Source organism: Aythya ferina (assembly GCF_964211825.1).
Source record: "Aythya ferina genome assembly, chromosome: 11".
NCBI lineage: Eukaryota > Metazoa > Chordata > Aves > Anseriformes > Anatidae > Aythya > Aythya ferina.
In genome coordinates this window covers 6,377,785-6,394,937 of record NC_140307.1, presented here as the reverse complement: position 1 = coordinate 6,394,937, position 17,153 = coordinate 6,377,785, and the positions used below count along the sequence as shown (strand labels likewise).

The 17,153-nt window shown below is 43.1% G+C and overlaps 1 protein-coding gene across 17 annotated transcripts in view; it reads left to right on the top strand.

Annotated features, from left to right (window-relative positions):
- CHD2 (chromodomain helicase DNA binding protein 2) overlaps positions 1–17,153 on the top strand; it is a 92,518-nt gene that overhangs the window by 29,963 nt on the left and 45,402 nt on the right. For 14 of the 17 annotated variants that reach the window (XM_084532571.1, XM_084532558.1, XM_084532566.1 and 11 more), the window contains 2 exons: positions 5,245–8,401; positions 8,737–8,870. In XM_084532571.1, the coding sequence (XP_084388697.1) occupies positions 8,809–8,870 (62 nt within the window). In that variant the 5' untranslated portion in view covers positions 5,245–8,401; positions 8,737–8,808. Of the gene's footprint in view, positions 1–5,244; positions 8,406–8,736; positions 8,871–17,153 lie in introns of all 17 variants that reach the window. The other 3 variants (XM_084532561.1, XM_084532563.1, XM_084532564.1) reach the window with 2 other exon arrangements.

Here is a 17,153-nt window from a genome sequence, read left to right as displayed (position 1 = left end):
TTGGAGAACTCTTAAATCATAGATCTGCTTGTTCAGAAGGGTTTGATATGCCCATGTCTGTCACCATAGAGAAATCCTACATGCCTTACAATGGAGGTAACAAATTGTGGGGAAAGTGTCATAGTAGGATTAATTTGCCTTACACACCTCATGTTGTATTTCTGTGCTCCTCAGCATCACCTGAGGGTCTTGGAGCAAATAGTAATTGTCTCCAGAGGTACTTCTTTTGTGATTGTTCTCTTTCTGTTTGTCAGTGTTTCAGCTTTGCAGAGAAAACCATATGTAATGTTGATACAGTTGGCTATATTAAACTGCCAGCTGATACATTTCATTTCAGAATCATTCCCCATACAGTCAAATGAAGAACTGGCAGGCTTGAATAGAAAAATTCATTCAGTTCTGTACGGGATGTATATGTGGGGGTAGGCTTGCCTCCAGTTCCCTTTACTAAAAAAAAGAAACTTTTTTTCTTTTTCAGTTTACTAAAAGAAATTTGGTCTTGATAACCTTTTGCTGTCTCTAGCATGAGACAGCTCTTCCACACTTTTAATTAGGACGTCCATTGGATTTTGCGTACATGAAGTGACTTTTTAGTGGGAGGCTCTGCATTCCTGTAGAACTGCGCTTCAGAATGTCTCTTTAAAAGAGACACTTTCTTGGAGGCAGTTCTTTCCCTTTGCAAGGGTACCTGATTGAGTAATGCCTGCCTTAGACTACAGATGGCTTGAAAAAAAATGTTCCAAGATGCAAATACTCTCATTTCAGTGGCTAGATGGTAGCTGGTAATTTTTAACTGTCCAATGGTTACGTATGTTAGCAGAGACCTCCAGCAACCATTCCGAACTGGTACAAGCTGCCATCTATGCTGCCTTAGGTGCCAGAAAAGCAGCCGCTCCCTGCTTGTACTCCAAAGTCCCTTGCTTTCTTCTGATCTGCTCACGTGATGTGAAGACTAATGTAGAGCTCTTCTGAAGGAAAAAAGGAGTGTGTGGGGATAAGGAGCATACCGCTCCTGAATGTGTTATTGTGGCCTTGTGCTGCTTTTTGTTACGCTTCATTTTGAGCCAATTTATCACGCAATCTGCAATCCTGAAGCAAAACAATAGAAACAGATGAACCTTGAGGAATTCAGTTCCTATTGTGTGTGCCTGTTCTGGTGATCTTTGCTTAGTGCCTCATCTCTTCTACTGCTTTGTGAATTTTATTATGTTGCTTTTTACAAAGTTTTAAGCTATGTCTCACAGTGCAGATACATGTATAAAGGCATAGTTCTTACTATGTTGCAAGTAAATGTTGCTCCTTCCAACTATTCCTTGAAACTCTTGCTGTGCTGTCCACTGTTACCTTTCTTTCCAGGTCACCTGCTATAATCTTTAAATATGTGAGTCATTATTATGTTCCATCTCAATATTAAATCCTTATCTCTGTTTCCTGCATCTTTCTGTGTGCATTTCTGTTTTCTCTCATTGAATTGTAAATAGGCTGTGTCAGATTTGGTGTCTTGTGTAGGAATTTGGCTTCAAAGTTACACACTGAGTAATTATTCCATCTTTCTGTTTTGCAATCTTTACCTAGAGGAGGGGATGGATGTGAAACTGAACTACAGGAATAGTTGTCCTCAGAATGAGTTGCTTCAAAATGCATTTGTAAAAGAACATAGAAATGTATGGATCTTGAAAGAGCGCAGTATTCCCTTCTCTGTTTGCCAACATAATTATGCTTAGTTGAAACGCTAATGTTTAAATACAGTTTTCTTTGAATTAGAAAGGGGAGAATACTTGAAGACACCATGAGCTTTATTGAAATTGGCACACTTTGCTTATACAACAACATTTACGTGGTTTATCTTAATTTAGGCCCAAATCTTAATGATACTTGCTCTTTTAAAAAAAAAAATGTGGTTGCTTGGTTTTAAAAATAAAACCTCTAAAGAGTGCATCAAGTCTTTGCTCACATCTTACTGGAAATTAATTTCCAAATCTGAGAAAACTGGAAGACAGCCTTGCTCAACTAAAACCACCTGATCCTACAGGAGGAGGTGTGCTCTCAGTGCTGTGCTTATTGCACATGTAATGAGGTAGAAGAGGACTTAGGACTGCCCAGAATACGTACTTAGTTACTTACTCATTGTAGGCTCTAGATGTCAATAAAGGGCGTACCTGCCTTTCCCTCTAGAATGCAAGTTACCAGAGAGGTGTCTGCAAGGAGTAAAATCTTTAATGAACTTCGGAGTGTAGGACTTGAGGTTTTCTTTGTCGGAACCTCATTCTGTCCATTCAGCTCCCTCTGTTGGAGTGAATTCCCTTTACTAGAAATTTGTCATCTCATTGTACAAACTTTACAGCATGAGAGACTTCAATATGAACATTCGGTAACTGTGCTGGTGTCTTATGCACTTGCATTGCCCCATGATTGTTTTACATTTGTTACTGGCCTTCGATGTTGTACTTCAGAAATAGGGAGTTTCAGCAGACACAAGGATTGAGGCCCTGGCATAAGGCCATGAGGGATGTCTTCTATTGCTTTGAGCTCTGACTAGGTAGAGCTACAAAAAATAATTACAGAAACCTAAAGCAAAAACTTTTTAACTTAGATGTTTCAAAAACTGTTGCCATATACCTTGAGGAGTGGCAGTGAATGGTTTCTCTCTGTTACTACAGACTTGTCAAATTGTTACCAGGGATCTGAGGGAAACTCACAGAATTGTATGGACTACCAAGGCCCTTCATTAATCATGGCCAAAGTGCTGGGTTTGGAAACAAATACAGTAAACAGTAGATAATACAAGTTTGAAAAATTGAATGTTGCCCAACTGATGCTAGGGAAGGAATGAAATATTCAATGTCATTTGGGGAAAAAAGGCTATTCAGTGGCTTACATTAAATGTAGGATCACTGCATATGCCTTGGTGGAGGAGGAGTATATTTTAGCAACATCATTGAATTTTTTTAGCAAAGTGTGCCTTAAAGACAACGTGAGTAAACAAGTGCTGTGAAATCTTTTAATGCAAGTGTAGATTTCACATGAAGAAACTTGGTCATTACTGTGGTGTCTTCAATACATGAACAGCTTTTAGACCAAGGGTTGTTGTAGCATGTTCTTAATTTTATTACCAGTTCTGTTTACTACTAATTATTTTACAAGGTCAAAAGAAGAGTATAAAGTGAATGTGACAGGGTTACTCACAAAGTTTTTGCTACAACCAAATGTAGGTAAGCCTAGTAGAGAAACCTGCCCTTAAATTGCTTTTGGCAGATCTCATTAGTGTCCAAGGCAGAAGGCTAACCCAACTGTAAAGGGTCTTACAAGGTTGAGTAATGTGTAACTGAATCACATTTTTGAGAGGCAGGGAAGGCTCGTATCAGTAATTAAATTCACTTATTTTTTTTAAATAACTGAATTATTTTAAATACATTATAGAGTTTACACTGCACTCCTCTTAGTACCTCTGAATATCTCATTGTAACAATAACAGACAATGTTGTGGTGGTATAATTTTAATGTTTTGGTACTTCAGTTAAAACATCAGTGTAAAAAATATCCAAAATATTATCTTCAAACCTCCAAGCTTGAAATTAAGAGTAGTGCATCAGTAAGAATGCAAGAACAAACATTAAAAACAACCAACCAAAACCCCAAGCTGTTTCTTTAGGTTAGCATGGAAAAGAAACTCTTCCAAATATTTAATTTATGCCTTAATTGAGGATGAGTTGAATACTAGAAACAGAATACAGCAAACCAAAATGTTTGATTTTTGCTTTTGAAAATGTAAAGATTTCATGGGCTGACTAATTATTAGTACTGTACCTGTTGCACAATGTAAAGCAAAGTGAATTACGAGATCTTCCATTCACTTCTGTGCATTGTGCTGCTTTTCCACTGTGCTTAAAGCAAGGAAGAACGCTGCATATGGAGGAGTATTAAGTCTAAGAGACATGGGCAGATGTGAAAGTCAGATGAAGGAAGGCTTGTTGCACTGGTTCCATTGCTGTTTGCTTTGCTGTTACTGGTTATTTTGAGATGAGAATGGAGAAACTTGAATGGTGAAGAGACCACTAGATGGCTCCACTGTTTTTTGCTGTACTCTGGGTAATTTCTGTATCACTTGTGAGAATGTGAACAAAATTATCATGGGAAACACATAATGGTGGAGTTGGCTTTCAGACTAAAAATGAGGTTAAAGATGTACATGGTCAAAAGAAGAAAGTAATGCTAGAGTGCAGATACTCAAAAATCATGAAGACATTTTAAAGTCTTTCTTGTGTATCACTCATCTCCTACAGTCATCATTTGTTTTAAAATAATGTTCTTACCATTTTGGAATTTTCTGTACTTGATTTTCGCATGTTAGGAGGATGAGTAGTTTTCTTGAAGTACATCAGCTTATTTTTTCTTGAAAGAAACTGTAAAGCTGGGAATGTGTGGTTTGTTTTCATCCACGTGGAAGTCATTTGATCAGTTTGGTTTCTGTCACTCACCTGTGGGTTTGATTGTTGTTACATGAAGAGTAAAGTTGGAATATGGCTCAGGAGTAGTATGGTGGCCTTACTTGAAGCAACTAGTGTAACTCGTGACCATTTTCATCTGCCTTCTGACATGTCCTTTCCCACCAGTAACTAGATCAGCCATTCTGTTCTTTTTGTACGTGTCTTTTTTGTTGCCTTGTATGTCTTCCATGAGCTGGAAAACTGGGTTAAGATGGTGGAATTTTAGTAATGTCTTGTCTTCAGTCACCATCTTTATACAAGAAACCAGTTTTCATGCCTCTGCGTTGGTTTTGATGGATGTCTGTGTTTGAAGAAAGGAGAATGGACAGCAGTTAAAAGCTTTGGCTCAATTAAAATAAATTTGGCTTTCCTCGCAGCAGTGTAATCCTTAGTCAATGGGTCAGTCCAATAAAGATGGCTGCCAAAGCAAATCTTGTATTTTCCCCCTGATGATTTCTTCAGTATGGGGAATAAAAATTAAATGGAGTTTATGGAGCCTGAAAAGGCTCTTGAGCTTCTAATCAATTGTCCCATGCTTCCTTATAGTTTGGGTTAAAGTATGTATTTTTGACTCTTGAACTGCTGAATTGACCTCGTTAGTTCACGATAAAAGTAGATGTTCTCGGATGCATAATACGGAATGAAAGCAGCAGCATTTATGCTTAAATTATTTTAAGGTACAGTAGTTGAATGTCTCTAGTTTAAAGATGAGATGATCTGTATTCCAACAGCATTTTTCTTTTAATTTTCCATAAAGAATCCAGTCAGATGAAGAGTGTCAAAAGGAGTCTGCGAATGAGACCAAGATGGCATTTCCACTGTTGATTGAGAGGTTGAGGAAATGGACTAATGCATGAGTGCTGTGATATATCTGTCCAAGAAAAGGACGTTAAAACATGGACTCCCGTGTTATTAAACCAGAGAAGATCTGGGTTGTGATCATCCGATCAAAATGGACTTTGCACTTGAATTAATCAGGGGACTGTATCAGTGACAATCCAATGATGGATCTGTTTGAGGATCGGGTGGCAAAAATTTATTCCCAGGTTATGTATGCGTAAAAGGGAAATGAATGTGGTAAAAGATCTGCTGCTACCCCTTTGGAGAAAATGTATTTTTTTTTTAAAGTGATTTAATAAAAGGCTTTGGTTTCTTTCATGCTTCGTGTTTGTCCTTTCTGGCTGAATCTTTTTATTGTGTTGATATTTAAATGTCTTACATTTTTGGTTGGTATGAAAGCTGCCAAGCACTAAAGGCAAGGTAATTTCCTTTATATTCTTGATTTCCTTTTAAAATGTGGTTTTCATTTACAAATTATCTTCACTTTGCCGTGACTTCTAATGAATTTTCTGGTTTGTTCATTCAGGTGCTTAATGTTAGGCGTTTTTCAGTACTTGCTGTGTTGTCAGGGTACTTGTGCTAAACTTGGTGAAGTTATTTTAAGGTGGAATCAATATTATTTGAAGGCATAGCAAATATGATATAATAAAGGAGTACTTAAATATTTTGTGTCAGTTTTTTAGGTATGCTGATTCAGCCATGTGTATGAACAGAAACTTTCACCAGATTTTCTGGGCAACATACTTCCTCAGCAGTCTGTTCTGTCTTAAATTTGTTCTGTACAAGTGTGTAATCTCCTTCACCGCTATTTAATGTAGGCTTAGCTGCCTGGTACCATAGCATGTATTTGATGAGAAAAACTGAGTTAATTTTCTTACTGGTACTGATGATGGTCACCTTTACAAACGAATTTTAAAATGGTTCTTATGTTTAAAAATGGATATTTCTAACTTTCTCATGGATGAAATAGTTGAAATGTAGCTGCCTTCCTAAGTACATTTTACCTGAACTTTACATGGTCTTCGTCATTTTGGTTTTCTAGCAAAAGACTATGGTGGTGCTGAGAACCTAGGCAATGTTGTTTCTGTTTATTTTTTTAAAAAAAAGGCTAAAAAATATCCAAATGCTGTGTGTTTAGCTCTTTGGTTTCCTCAGTCCTCTTTGTAAATAACTGACCTCAACCATAATGAATTGCTCGTACTTGTTTAATACAGCTATTTTGATGATTGCCTGCTGAAGTTTCTTTGCCATGTGTTCTGTGGTGTTGTTGGATACTGGGACCAACCTAAAGGGAGCCATGTTCAGAGGAATGCATTTCTTTAGTGGTAGTCAAAATTGCTTGGAATTTGATGTTGTATTTTGTTAGTTCTTGCAGTTTAGGTGCAAGGGGTCTTTCTGTAAATAACCGCTAAACTGAGATGGTGCAAAATGGAGTGTGACGACAGAGCGTGCCTTCTCGAACCCCTTGGGATGGAGACGTGATAGGTTGTTGGGAGACGTGGATGGCAAGCGTGTAGTGGAGTTGAAAGGATCTTGGTTGAGCTGGTAGAAGCCAATGGTGCCAAGCTGTTGGGATGCTGTGTGGTGGATGGACCTCATAGAGGTCTCAGCTAGCCCATGACCCTCTTCCCCCCAGCAGTCCCCCAGTGGCTGATTTCTCTGTCGTGGTGTGATGCCCACGATTACGCAGGATTTCCTTGTGCGTTAGGCAGTTGGTTGCTTGAAGGAACACAACTGGTGGTGGGGGTGCTTGGATCTCATCCATCTCCTCCATGAGAGCTCCTCTCAGTTCTGGGATGGTGAACATGGGATATGGCTTGGATTTCTACGTCTCCATCTTGGCTGTTCCGTGGTTTGAAAAATCGTTTGTCTTGTTAAAAAAATCCCTTAATGACCATTAATGGGTTAAGAATGGGAATTGGAAATAACCCTTCCAATGGTGCCGGACTTATTTTACAGCAGTGCCTTCGCGCATCTGATGAAAATGGCGTAACTGTTGGATTTTTGGTGTTGGGCAGGACCACTAGGGAGGCGCTGTCGAGCTGGAAGGGGTTGTTAGTGCTGTGGGGCTTCCTTAGGAGCGTGTGAGGCTTCTGTCCCAAGGTCTGCGTGCAAGTGTTGGGTGCCAAAAGGAGGAGCTGTTGTCTGGGGGTACTATTACTTAATTTAAAAAAAGCTGCCCCTTGGGTGGGGTGACCCCCAAGGTGGGCTGTTGCTGCCTGCATGGCTGTGAGCTCCACTTCCATTCTTTCAAAATGGCTTGTAACAGCACCACTTCCTGTCCAGGGAGGAAGTAATTTTAGCCCAAGCAGTGAAATATTTAGCAAATCTTTAAAACAAAAGGCACAAATTACATTCCTTTCTGGTTTCAAAAGGGTGCCTGAGCCACATGGGGTTAAGGTGCCCCTTCAGCTGGGGTAGTTGGAAGAAGCCAGGGCTGTGGGGGGTAGCAGGCACCCTTTAGGTGGAGGCTATCTCTTTTTTTGGTAGAAATGAAGGGGTGGGTCTATGGTACATCACCTGAGTTGTGGGGTAAATGTAGAGAGTGTCAATCAAAGGCAGAGCTCAGAGCTGGGAAGGAGCTCTAGATGGCGGCTGTGCCTTAGAGAGAGCGCGCTCAGCTCCGTGCCTTCCCCAACACTTTACGCAACTTTCCCTAACTTTCGGGCAGCCTCAGGGGGCCCCCACAGCCCCTTGCCTCTCCTAGGCACTAATTGGGGGCCGAGCGGACCTTTTTCGGGCAGAAAAGCAGCTTTTGAGGGCTCCCTTTTCGTGCCTTGCTGGAAAGAAGAAGCCGTGGAGAGAGCCCAGGTCGTTGTTTTTCCAGCTTAGAAGCCATGGCGTACCTCCATTTTTGTGCGCTCTCCTAATGAGCTTTTTCCCCCGGACATTTTTGTACTAATTATCGCTTCTTTTGCTTTATCGGCAGCATATTTTTGGAATTAGAATATATATTTTTTTTCATTTTTTGAAATTCGTATTTTATTATTTGAACTCTAAATATTTTGGATCTAATGTTTTTCCACGACCCGAAACTAATATCGACTTGGTCCTGGCGGCGGTGCATGGATCAGGTAGGTGAGCAATTAATAATAATAATTTTTAGATTTCTGCCGTTTTGAGTACTTTGATTTTCGACCGATTTGAGCTGTATTGGGATGACGCAATAAGATTCAGAGATTATTTGCATCCAGTGTTACTTTGGGAAAGTTTGCAGGATGCTCCTCTACTGTGTTTATTCTCCGATTTTTCTTCTAAAAACGATTATTTGTTTTAAATCTCCATTTTGCCGTGTTGATCAGTGTTGTGTATTGTTATAACAATATCATTGCAGCGTCAGGACTTTGTTCCTGATAATGAAAGCCAGTGAAACAAACTGGGACCTTACCTTTCTTTCAACTTTTGACAGTAAATACCTGGGCACAGGACTTCAAAGCAAACAGACACCCCTGGCCCCCTCTTAGTATTTAAGAATAAAAAGATGATGAGAAATAAGGACAAAAGCCAAGGAGAGGAGGGTTCAGTCCACAGCAATGCATCGAGGTATGATCTATCAACTTTCTTTTTTTTTGTTAAACCTGTGAATACCCTGTTTACTTTGACAGCCTTAGGTTACTGTCAGTGCTTAATACAAAACATTTTACTGATTTTGTTTCCTTTTTAAGGAATGACCTTGAGATTGTTAGCGTGCCACACCCTAATTTTTTTGGTAGCAATTTCTGAAAGTTGTGTTGTGACTTAAGGGCCCATGTCATAGTCAAAAGGTACTGTACCTTTATTCAGGGGAGCCCTTTTCTCTGTATTATGTTTTTCCACCTTTTGAATTTCAGTTTTTAGGTTTTTTGTGCTGTGAAAAATGACCTTGTCGGTTTAGCCATTGCTGCATTGCACCATTTTACATACAAGGCAAATTTTTCTTTGAAGAATCTCAGAAGTCTAAACTTTAACTGAGGGCCATACAGAAGCCTGGTGTAGTAGTAAATTATAGTAAATAGGCACAAGAAAAAGTTACATGAATGAAAAAAAGCTCATTTTAAAATAAAAACTGGAAAGTGCCTTTCTGTCCGATACTTCTTACTTCAAAATTTATTTGAGCTTGTGGAACTTTGATATTGTTTCGATATTTTCGAATATTTTGATACAATTTAAACCAGACTTTCCCCTGCTGGTTGTAGCATTTTGTATTATAAAATATAAACCGGGACTGTTAACAAGAGGCTGTGCAAATGCTTTGCCTGTTTGTTTAAGGTATTTTTGCTTGGTGTTTTTATTTACTTTTGTCAAGTAATGGGATTCTTCACAGATTTTCATAAATTTAACCTCGATGTGGGAGAAGTATGGAATATTGAAAATGTTTCTTTGCTAGGAATGCTGAAATACAATTAGTGGGTTGCTCATTTTGTATTTAATGAGTCGGCTTTTTCGAATATTGGAAATTAAACTATATGCATTTTTGTTCTCTAGTTTGTAAATACAGTTTTGCATTTTGTTAATTTTGATTGAATTGTGGCCTGTTTATTTTTTTTTCCCTCTGGTGTTAAGTAATTTTTAAGTAACATTAATAAAAAAATTCTGAACTGTTTGTTGTATCACATGTGCTCTGTGTGATGTTTGCAGGTGTTTGAATAGTATTTTTGATACTTAGTATTTAACCTTCCTCAAACACAAACTTGAAATACTGTGGGAATGTATACATTATTGAATTACTGTAACCTAACGTAAATTTTTATGGTATTCTGGATGTATTCAGTCTGCAGTCAGATTTTAAATCCTAAAATGGATGTAGGTAAGTTTGTTTAATTTGAAACTAGTATTAATCAAATTAGCCTCAGGGACTGTTGAAGCATTGCATATAGCACCTATACAGTGCTTCTACAACGCAGTTTAAGAACACAGCAGATTTTCAAACCTTGCTATCCTTATTATTAGAAAAACTTCAAATATTGCTTAAAAAGTCAATTTTAAAAAGAAGTTCAGTGGTATTCACCTTCTTTAAGTCTTCATGCATTTTTTAAAATGTGGATTATTAGCAAAGCAATAATAGATGTAATTTGTGCAGGAAATCTGAATTAAGGTAGTTCATTGGTGTTAGAAGTATATGCTGAGTATGAGATGAAATCGGAGACATCCAGCAGTAGCTCCACAGCAAAAAGACCTTTGTGTTTTTTGTCCTTAGGGTTATTATATTTGCATAGTCTCACATGTGTGATTTTGCTGTTTTCTTTGAAAGGTTGTTTATCTTGATTTATGTGTAACACCTGTTGTGTGAGGTTGCCCTCCCTCTTACAATTTTTTTCCTCAAAATAAACTTGCTGTGGGTATCATCTACTCACCTGAAGTGTGGGAACAATTGAACACAGGATATTTGTGAGTGAGCCCTGTCGAGCTTGCTTCTGAGCTGTGAGTCAGCTGAATGTCGTAAAATGTGCTTTACTTCCTGAGGTTGACTTTTAAGTTGCAGGGGAAATGATTTCTAGGAAGTAAAGCCACCAGTTTGCTTTACTGTAGCCCTGAAATGCATTGATGTCTGCACTTCACACGCTGCCAGCCAGTTTTCTCCTCAATTGTGAGACTAGCTCAGATTCTGCGTGTAAATTTGTGAATTCTTGTTACATAATCCTTGGTTGGAGGCCTGAGTGGTGGCAACGGGTGGAAAAGGTAGATGTAACTGGTGTGCCAATTACCTGAGCTGGAGATGCTGAAATACAGGACTAGGAGAAGGCATTCAGGGAGAAGAAAACATACCTGTACTCTTGGTACGCTGCCTGGGGAGCGTGTTTGAAATTGACTCCTGTGTTGCCAGTTGTAAGAAAGTGAAAGGATGTGCTGAATAAATCAGAATGCCTCTGAGAATTGTCCTGGAGCAGGTGATTGTTCCTGGGGGACAGCTGGTGTTAACTCCTCAGCCTGTAAACTGAGGGGTGTGAGCTTTCTGGTGCCTCTCAGGGGGAGCAGCAGCACCTGCCCTTTGTGTTCAGGCACTGCCCACAGCGCTGCTCTGCCCCAGGGGGAAGTGCTTCATCTCACGGGACTTTCTCCACCTAGGCTAAAAGTTGGGATGCAGCACTTCAGTGCCCACCGCCCGTGTGTCTGGGATGTGCGTGAGACAGCACCAGACACAACCCTGGTGTGTTTTCTAGCATCTTCTGCACTGCTGTTCCTAAATGACATGCTCTTGGCGAGGACACGCTCCCAGCACAGCCCTGAGGGGAGCTGCAGAAGCAGAAGGCGGGCAGGGGGCCCGTGAAGCCGGCCGGGCGTGAGCCCTGAGGGGCACAGCGGGCAGCAGCAGCCCAGCGTGCTGCTCCCCCTCCGCCTACCCTTGTTGGGGTCGCCACGAGGCTTGGGGCCGCACTCGGGCTTCTCTCACCGTTTTGGGGCAGAAAACGAACAAAATAATCCCACAGAGGGCCAGGCGTCGAGCCGAAGGGGCGTCCCTTCGGCCGCCGGGGCTCGGGCGCTCCTCAGCGAGCGCCTCAGGCTTCTCCCCGCGCGCGCGGCAGCCATTTTATGGCTGAGGCGGCCACACCGCGCCGAGCGGGCTGCGAGCGGCAACACCACCGGCCACCCACCCCCCTCGGCTCCCCGCTGCCCGGGAGGGGGACGGGGAGGAGCTGGGCGCTGCCACTTCGGGACCGTCCCCGCCGCTTGGACGGAGCGGGGGGCTCGGGGCTCGGCAGCACTTTGGTGCGGGGCCAGGCGAGTCACAAAATGGCTGTTCTTTGTGCCGCAGCGCTGACAGGCAGGCACACTGCGGCGCTCCGCGCGCTCCGCCGCCAGCAGGAAGCTGCTGAGGGGAGGGGAGGGAAGGGAAGGGAAAGGGGGGGGGGGTTCAAAGGGCGGCTGCTGCGCCGCCACCGCCGCCATTGGCTGCGCGCTCAGCCAACGCCGCCGGCCCCGTGTGGAGGCTGCGCCCCGCGCTGCGCATGCTGGGTACGCCGAGTGCGCTGGCAGCGCTCAGCCCGCCGGGCGGCGGCTGCGCAAACTGCGTGGCGTACGCTGAGTGCGTTGTCTGTGTGAGGGGGTGCGCGGCTGCCGGCTTCCCTTGCTTCTCTCCGTCTGGCGGGCTTTTAGATTTTTTTTTCCCCCTTTTTTATTTTTTTTTAATATTTTTTAATAGACTAACGGCTATTTTCGGAAGCGAGTGGGTGACTTGAAAAGAGCTGGGCTATTTTTGGTGCCGCTTTTTTTTTTTTCTTTCTAACTTGAAAGTAATTACAGAACACAACATTCCTGAAACATCTGGCCCTCTTTAATACCACGATGGCTTTCAGCGTCCTTAATTCACTAAAACTCTTCTTTCAGCACACGGTTTGCAACTGGTTTTATGGAAGCTGAGTGGAAACGTTAACCGTGTTTATTAAAATATCTCCAAACTGGGATTTCAGCTCCTCCTCTGCTTAGTCTCCGGGTAGCTGCGTGGCCGCCCTGCTGCACCCTGCCTTTCGGTTTCACTTGCCCTGCTCTATTCTTTAATGAGTGTTTTTTTTCTTTTTTTTTTTTTTCTTCCCCTCCCCCCCCCCCTCTCCTGGTCGAGCTTTAACCCTTTACGAAGCTGTCAGGAGGCTTTTTTGAAAAAAGGGAAAACGCTGGATCAGTGGCGGGGACAAAAGGAGCATGTGCGAGGCATTCATCCCGCCGTGGTGTCAGCCCAGCCGGGTGGCGCATAAAGGAGATTGTTCTTCTTGCTTTGCTTTGTGACTTCTGCTTCACATTACCCTCTCAAAGGAAATGGCTCATCCAATTACAAACGCACCATTCCCAGGCTTAAAACTTCTCTGTTTCCTGTTCTGTGACTGCTGCCAGCGATGGACGCTGTGTGCAGTGCTGTAAAAAATGCTCAGCAACTGCAAGCTGGGTTCTCAGCTCTTCTGCGTTGTCCTTCACTTAAACATCCGAAGCTAATTAATCAAATTTTATGTGTTCTCTGAATGTGTGACTACTTTGCTGAATAAAAGCGGAAAGCCAGGATTAAAGAATTCACCTGGGTAATTGCACAGCCCTGCAAAAACGCTCCTGTAGCACGCAGCTTCTGCCAGAGCGCTGCTGTGCTGGGGCACACATGCAGGCAAGCGTCCTCCCACCTGCACTGCCCCGTGCCTGCACCTCCAGAACCTCCATGGCTGGGCTGAGATCGTGGATCGGTGCTCTGCTCTCTGTTGGGTTGATGTTTCACCTGCTGCACCCTGAGGGCAGCAGTTGCTCATCTGCACCTTCCCCCATTTCCTACGTGGGCTGACCCTGAGCTCTCCCACGGCTCGGCAAGGAACAATTTCACGTTGCAGCGTCACGGGGTCATGCCCGGAGCACGTGGAGGGGTGGCACGAGGACAATGGGGTGTCTCCCCTGTGTGCCTTGTGAGCAGTGTGGCTTTCAGCATTTCGCCTAGAATAGCCACACTTGGATTTTACATCAAATTCAGAGCACAAATGTTTGAATGTTGAAGTGAGTTCCGATTATGTACTTGGCACAGGGAGTGGGCATGTAGACCCTGAACTGACACTTCTGATGCCATGGTCTTGCTGCTTTTGAACTCCAGACGTTGACAGTAAACCTTCTCTGGGTGGCTTTGGCATCTTAGGCTGAAATTGCATCTGATACACACCTCCAGGTTATGTATGTCCACTCTACCTTGTTTTGTGTCGCAGGCATCGGTTCCAGTGGGAATTACACTGCTACATTAGGCTGAGTTCTGAAGACTGAGAAACACGCCTCAATCTCTTGTTGCCCGTAGCTAAAATTCAGTTCAGGAAGGAGATAATGGATGGAGAAAGGTTCTGTTCTGCATTATCTCCCCTCTCCTTCAAGGAAAATAAATACAAGCAGCGCAGCACTGGGGGAGGGGATAGCCTGGATTACAGTAATTAGATATAAGCAGCCTTCTAGCAAAGGATGTACTGCCCTACTGACATGGTGTCTTACATAAATTCTTCGGGTGTATTTTTATGAAAAGATGTGTGCTGAAATGCCACTTGAAGAGCCTCTTCCAACAGGCGCTGGAGTACTTGTAAAGACTGCCTTTATATCCTGCAAAGGATCCTTGAAAGGAAAGCAAAAACGCCTAGATGAAAAATTCATGTCTAGTAGCTTGCAGTGAAGCTTCTGTAAGTCTGTCGCGCTGCTAATGCCTCCTTTTCTTGGAGCAGGGAGCGTATTTTGGGTATAATAAGAAGCAAAATGTTGAGTCTTTCCAAATGTGCAGTAGCTTTTATTACATCAATGCTTGTGCCACGCTGCTACAAAATTATAACTTTCAATATATGGTTTGCTTTATATTTACATGTGGGCTTAGAATCATTTTTGCTGCGGTGTATGTATTTGTCTGACCTTGGCTCCGAAGGTTAAAAAAATAAAATGTTTGAAACAGTCTGTCTCAGCTTCTCGCCTGGTATTGTGCTGGTAACTGCTCACATGGCGTTTCGCCTTGGCAGGGCTCCTGAGGAGCGTGTTTGCCAAGCTCTGGGAGCTTTGCAGCTTGCAGTGCCGCTCCACGCTTCGTTGCCCGCTCCACGCTTCGTTGCCCGTGAACCTCTACCCCAGCTCTGAACGAGTGTGTTGCAATGTCAAGAATCCTGACTCCAGGCCACCTGGGTCCATAGAAAAAAGTTATGTTGTAACTATTGCTGTTCCTTGCAAGTTTTGTTCCTAGGTGTAGATGATTGTGTAATCCCTAATATATTAATTACAGGGGTCATTGATGGCTCTTTCATGGCGAGGAGCCTCTGCTCTTAACTGGAGTTGCCGCTGATAGGAGAGCTTTGAATGCCATGTGCCTGCTCTCTGTGGAAGGGAGGCTTAATGCCGAGCCTTACATCTGGTGGTTAAAGGCAGCTTGTAACAGGCACTGGGAATGCACCTCTCAGGCTGGGTCGAGTTCCTTTCATCTGGAATCAAAAAGGATTTTGTGCCTCTCTTTGTTACTGATTTTGGGGTTCCAATTTTCCGTATTATTGCATTTCTTTAATCTGTTGTTTCTCAAATTAAATTTGTGATCGATGGGGGAGGAGGAGACAAGAAAAAACAATGCAAAACCCTGACTGTACTAATTTAAACCTAACTTATGTGTGCGCTGCAGCCTTCCTGCAGTGTCTCTAGATGTTTTTTTACATCTGGCTGTGTGCATAGTTGCCTTTGTGCTAGCCCAGCTGTGCCCTGGTGTGACAAAGCAGAAGCTGGAGTGGCAGAGGGGCTTGGTGAGTTCACCCCTGCTCCTTAGCTCAGCCTTACCGAAAAATGTGGGTGCCAAAAATGCCTGGGCCCTGGAGCACAGAGGTGCTCGGTGCGGTTTGGAGGCAGCTCGGAGCATTACGGTGCCCCTCTGCCTTCCTGAGGAGGGGGAGTCCTCCTTTTCAAAACCCTGAGAACCGCAATTGTACTTCCCTTTCGGTGCTGGGAAGGGGAAGGGTGCTGCCTTTGGAGCTTCTCAATGGCCCTCCTTAATCAAGCAGACAGGTTTTGACCCCTTTTGTCGCTGTGCTGTTTTTTTTTCTTTTCCCACTACACATCCCAGGCATTTTCAGCCTCTGGCTCAAAGATCAGAGAGCGAGAGAGCCTGCTCTCCGGCTCATGAATGAACTGCTGCTTTTGCTTTATTATGCAAGCATAATGTGGTGTCTTTGTAGTGTGGGGAAGAAAAAAAAAAAAAAAAAAACTTTTGGAAAATAGTTGTCATTCAAGATAGCCCCATGTGCTTTACAGGGAGCCGCACCAGAGCCGGGATGGATATATTTAGCTCGCTGTGTGCTCAGGATTGCTTTGCCTTTGGCATTTGGGAGTCTTGTGCCGGAGCAAATAGCGGTGGCCAGAAAGGGAGCGAGTGCCTCTGCCTCCTCCCCTTCCTGTCCTTTGAGCCAGGCTGGCAAGGGGCAGGGCCCAATTCAGATGGTTATTTAGATAGGATACCTGCTGGGTGCATAATCCCCTGCTTGTTACTGTAGCTCCCTGGCCTATTGCGCCCGGTGCTGCGTAAATGTAATTAACACCCACCTTCTGCAAGCAGGGTTTGCAGTCACGTGTGGGAAATGTGTGTGTTTTCCATGGTAACTCTTTTCACTTGCCTATTTCAGAACAAAAGTTGCTCGTCACTGAAAGGTTGAGGAAATATTTTTCTACCCCCAAGTCCTTCCCTTTTCATCTGTCTTTTGAAAGGCTCGCTGGTCATCTGGCAGGGGCAACCCTGTATGTATAGCCCTGGGGCTGGTTGTTGTGCCCCACAAAAGCCTGTCCAGATTTTGCTGAAATATACTGTGAATATTCAAAGGTGTTTGAGACTTATAAACTGTGCGAAGAGCATCTCTGTGTTTGCTATATTCTAGTTTAAATTCCTGCCTTGAAGCAAGATCATTCGTGGAGCTGGAAATGATGCTGGTAACAGAGTCAGGGGATTTTTTTTCTTCTCTCCCTTCCCCCATTTCTATTTTTGCCTGCAGGAAATGAGTTAAGAAAAGCTCAACGTTGACTAACCAGAGTTAGGAAAAACTCCTCATTGACTAACCCATCTCAACTCTTACCACCAAGGAAATCTGTGCCTTAGGAGACAGGCAAGCACCCATCACTCTTTAGTAGACTTTCAGAATCTAAAGGGAGCTCAAAAGGTCCTTTTTCTGAAGTGCCATAGGTCCAGTGTCATTCACTTAGCTCTCCTACAAGCTCCGTGCACTGCCTCCACGTCAATAGCTGTGCTTACTGGAGCATTTGCTCATGTTTCTGTTTTTTTTTTCTTCCCCAAGACAAGGGATGGATCCCAAGGAGATCATCTCGTTCCTGTGGTGCATGCTTTATCCATTATCCTTTATCACTTTCATCAAGTGACTTGCAGCCACAGTC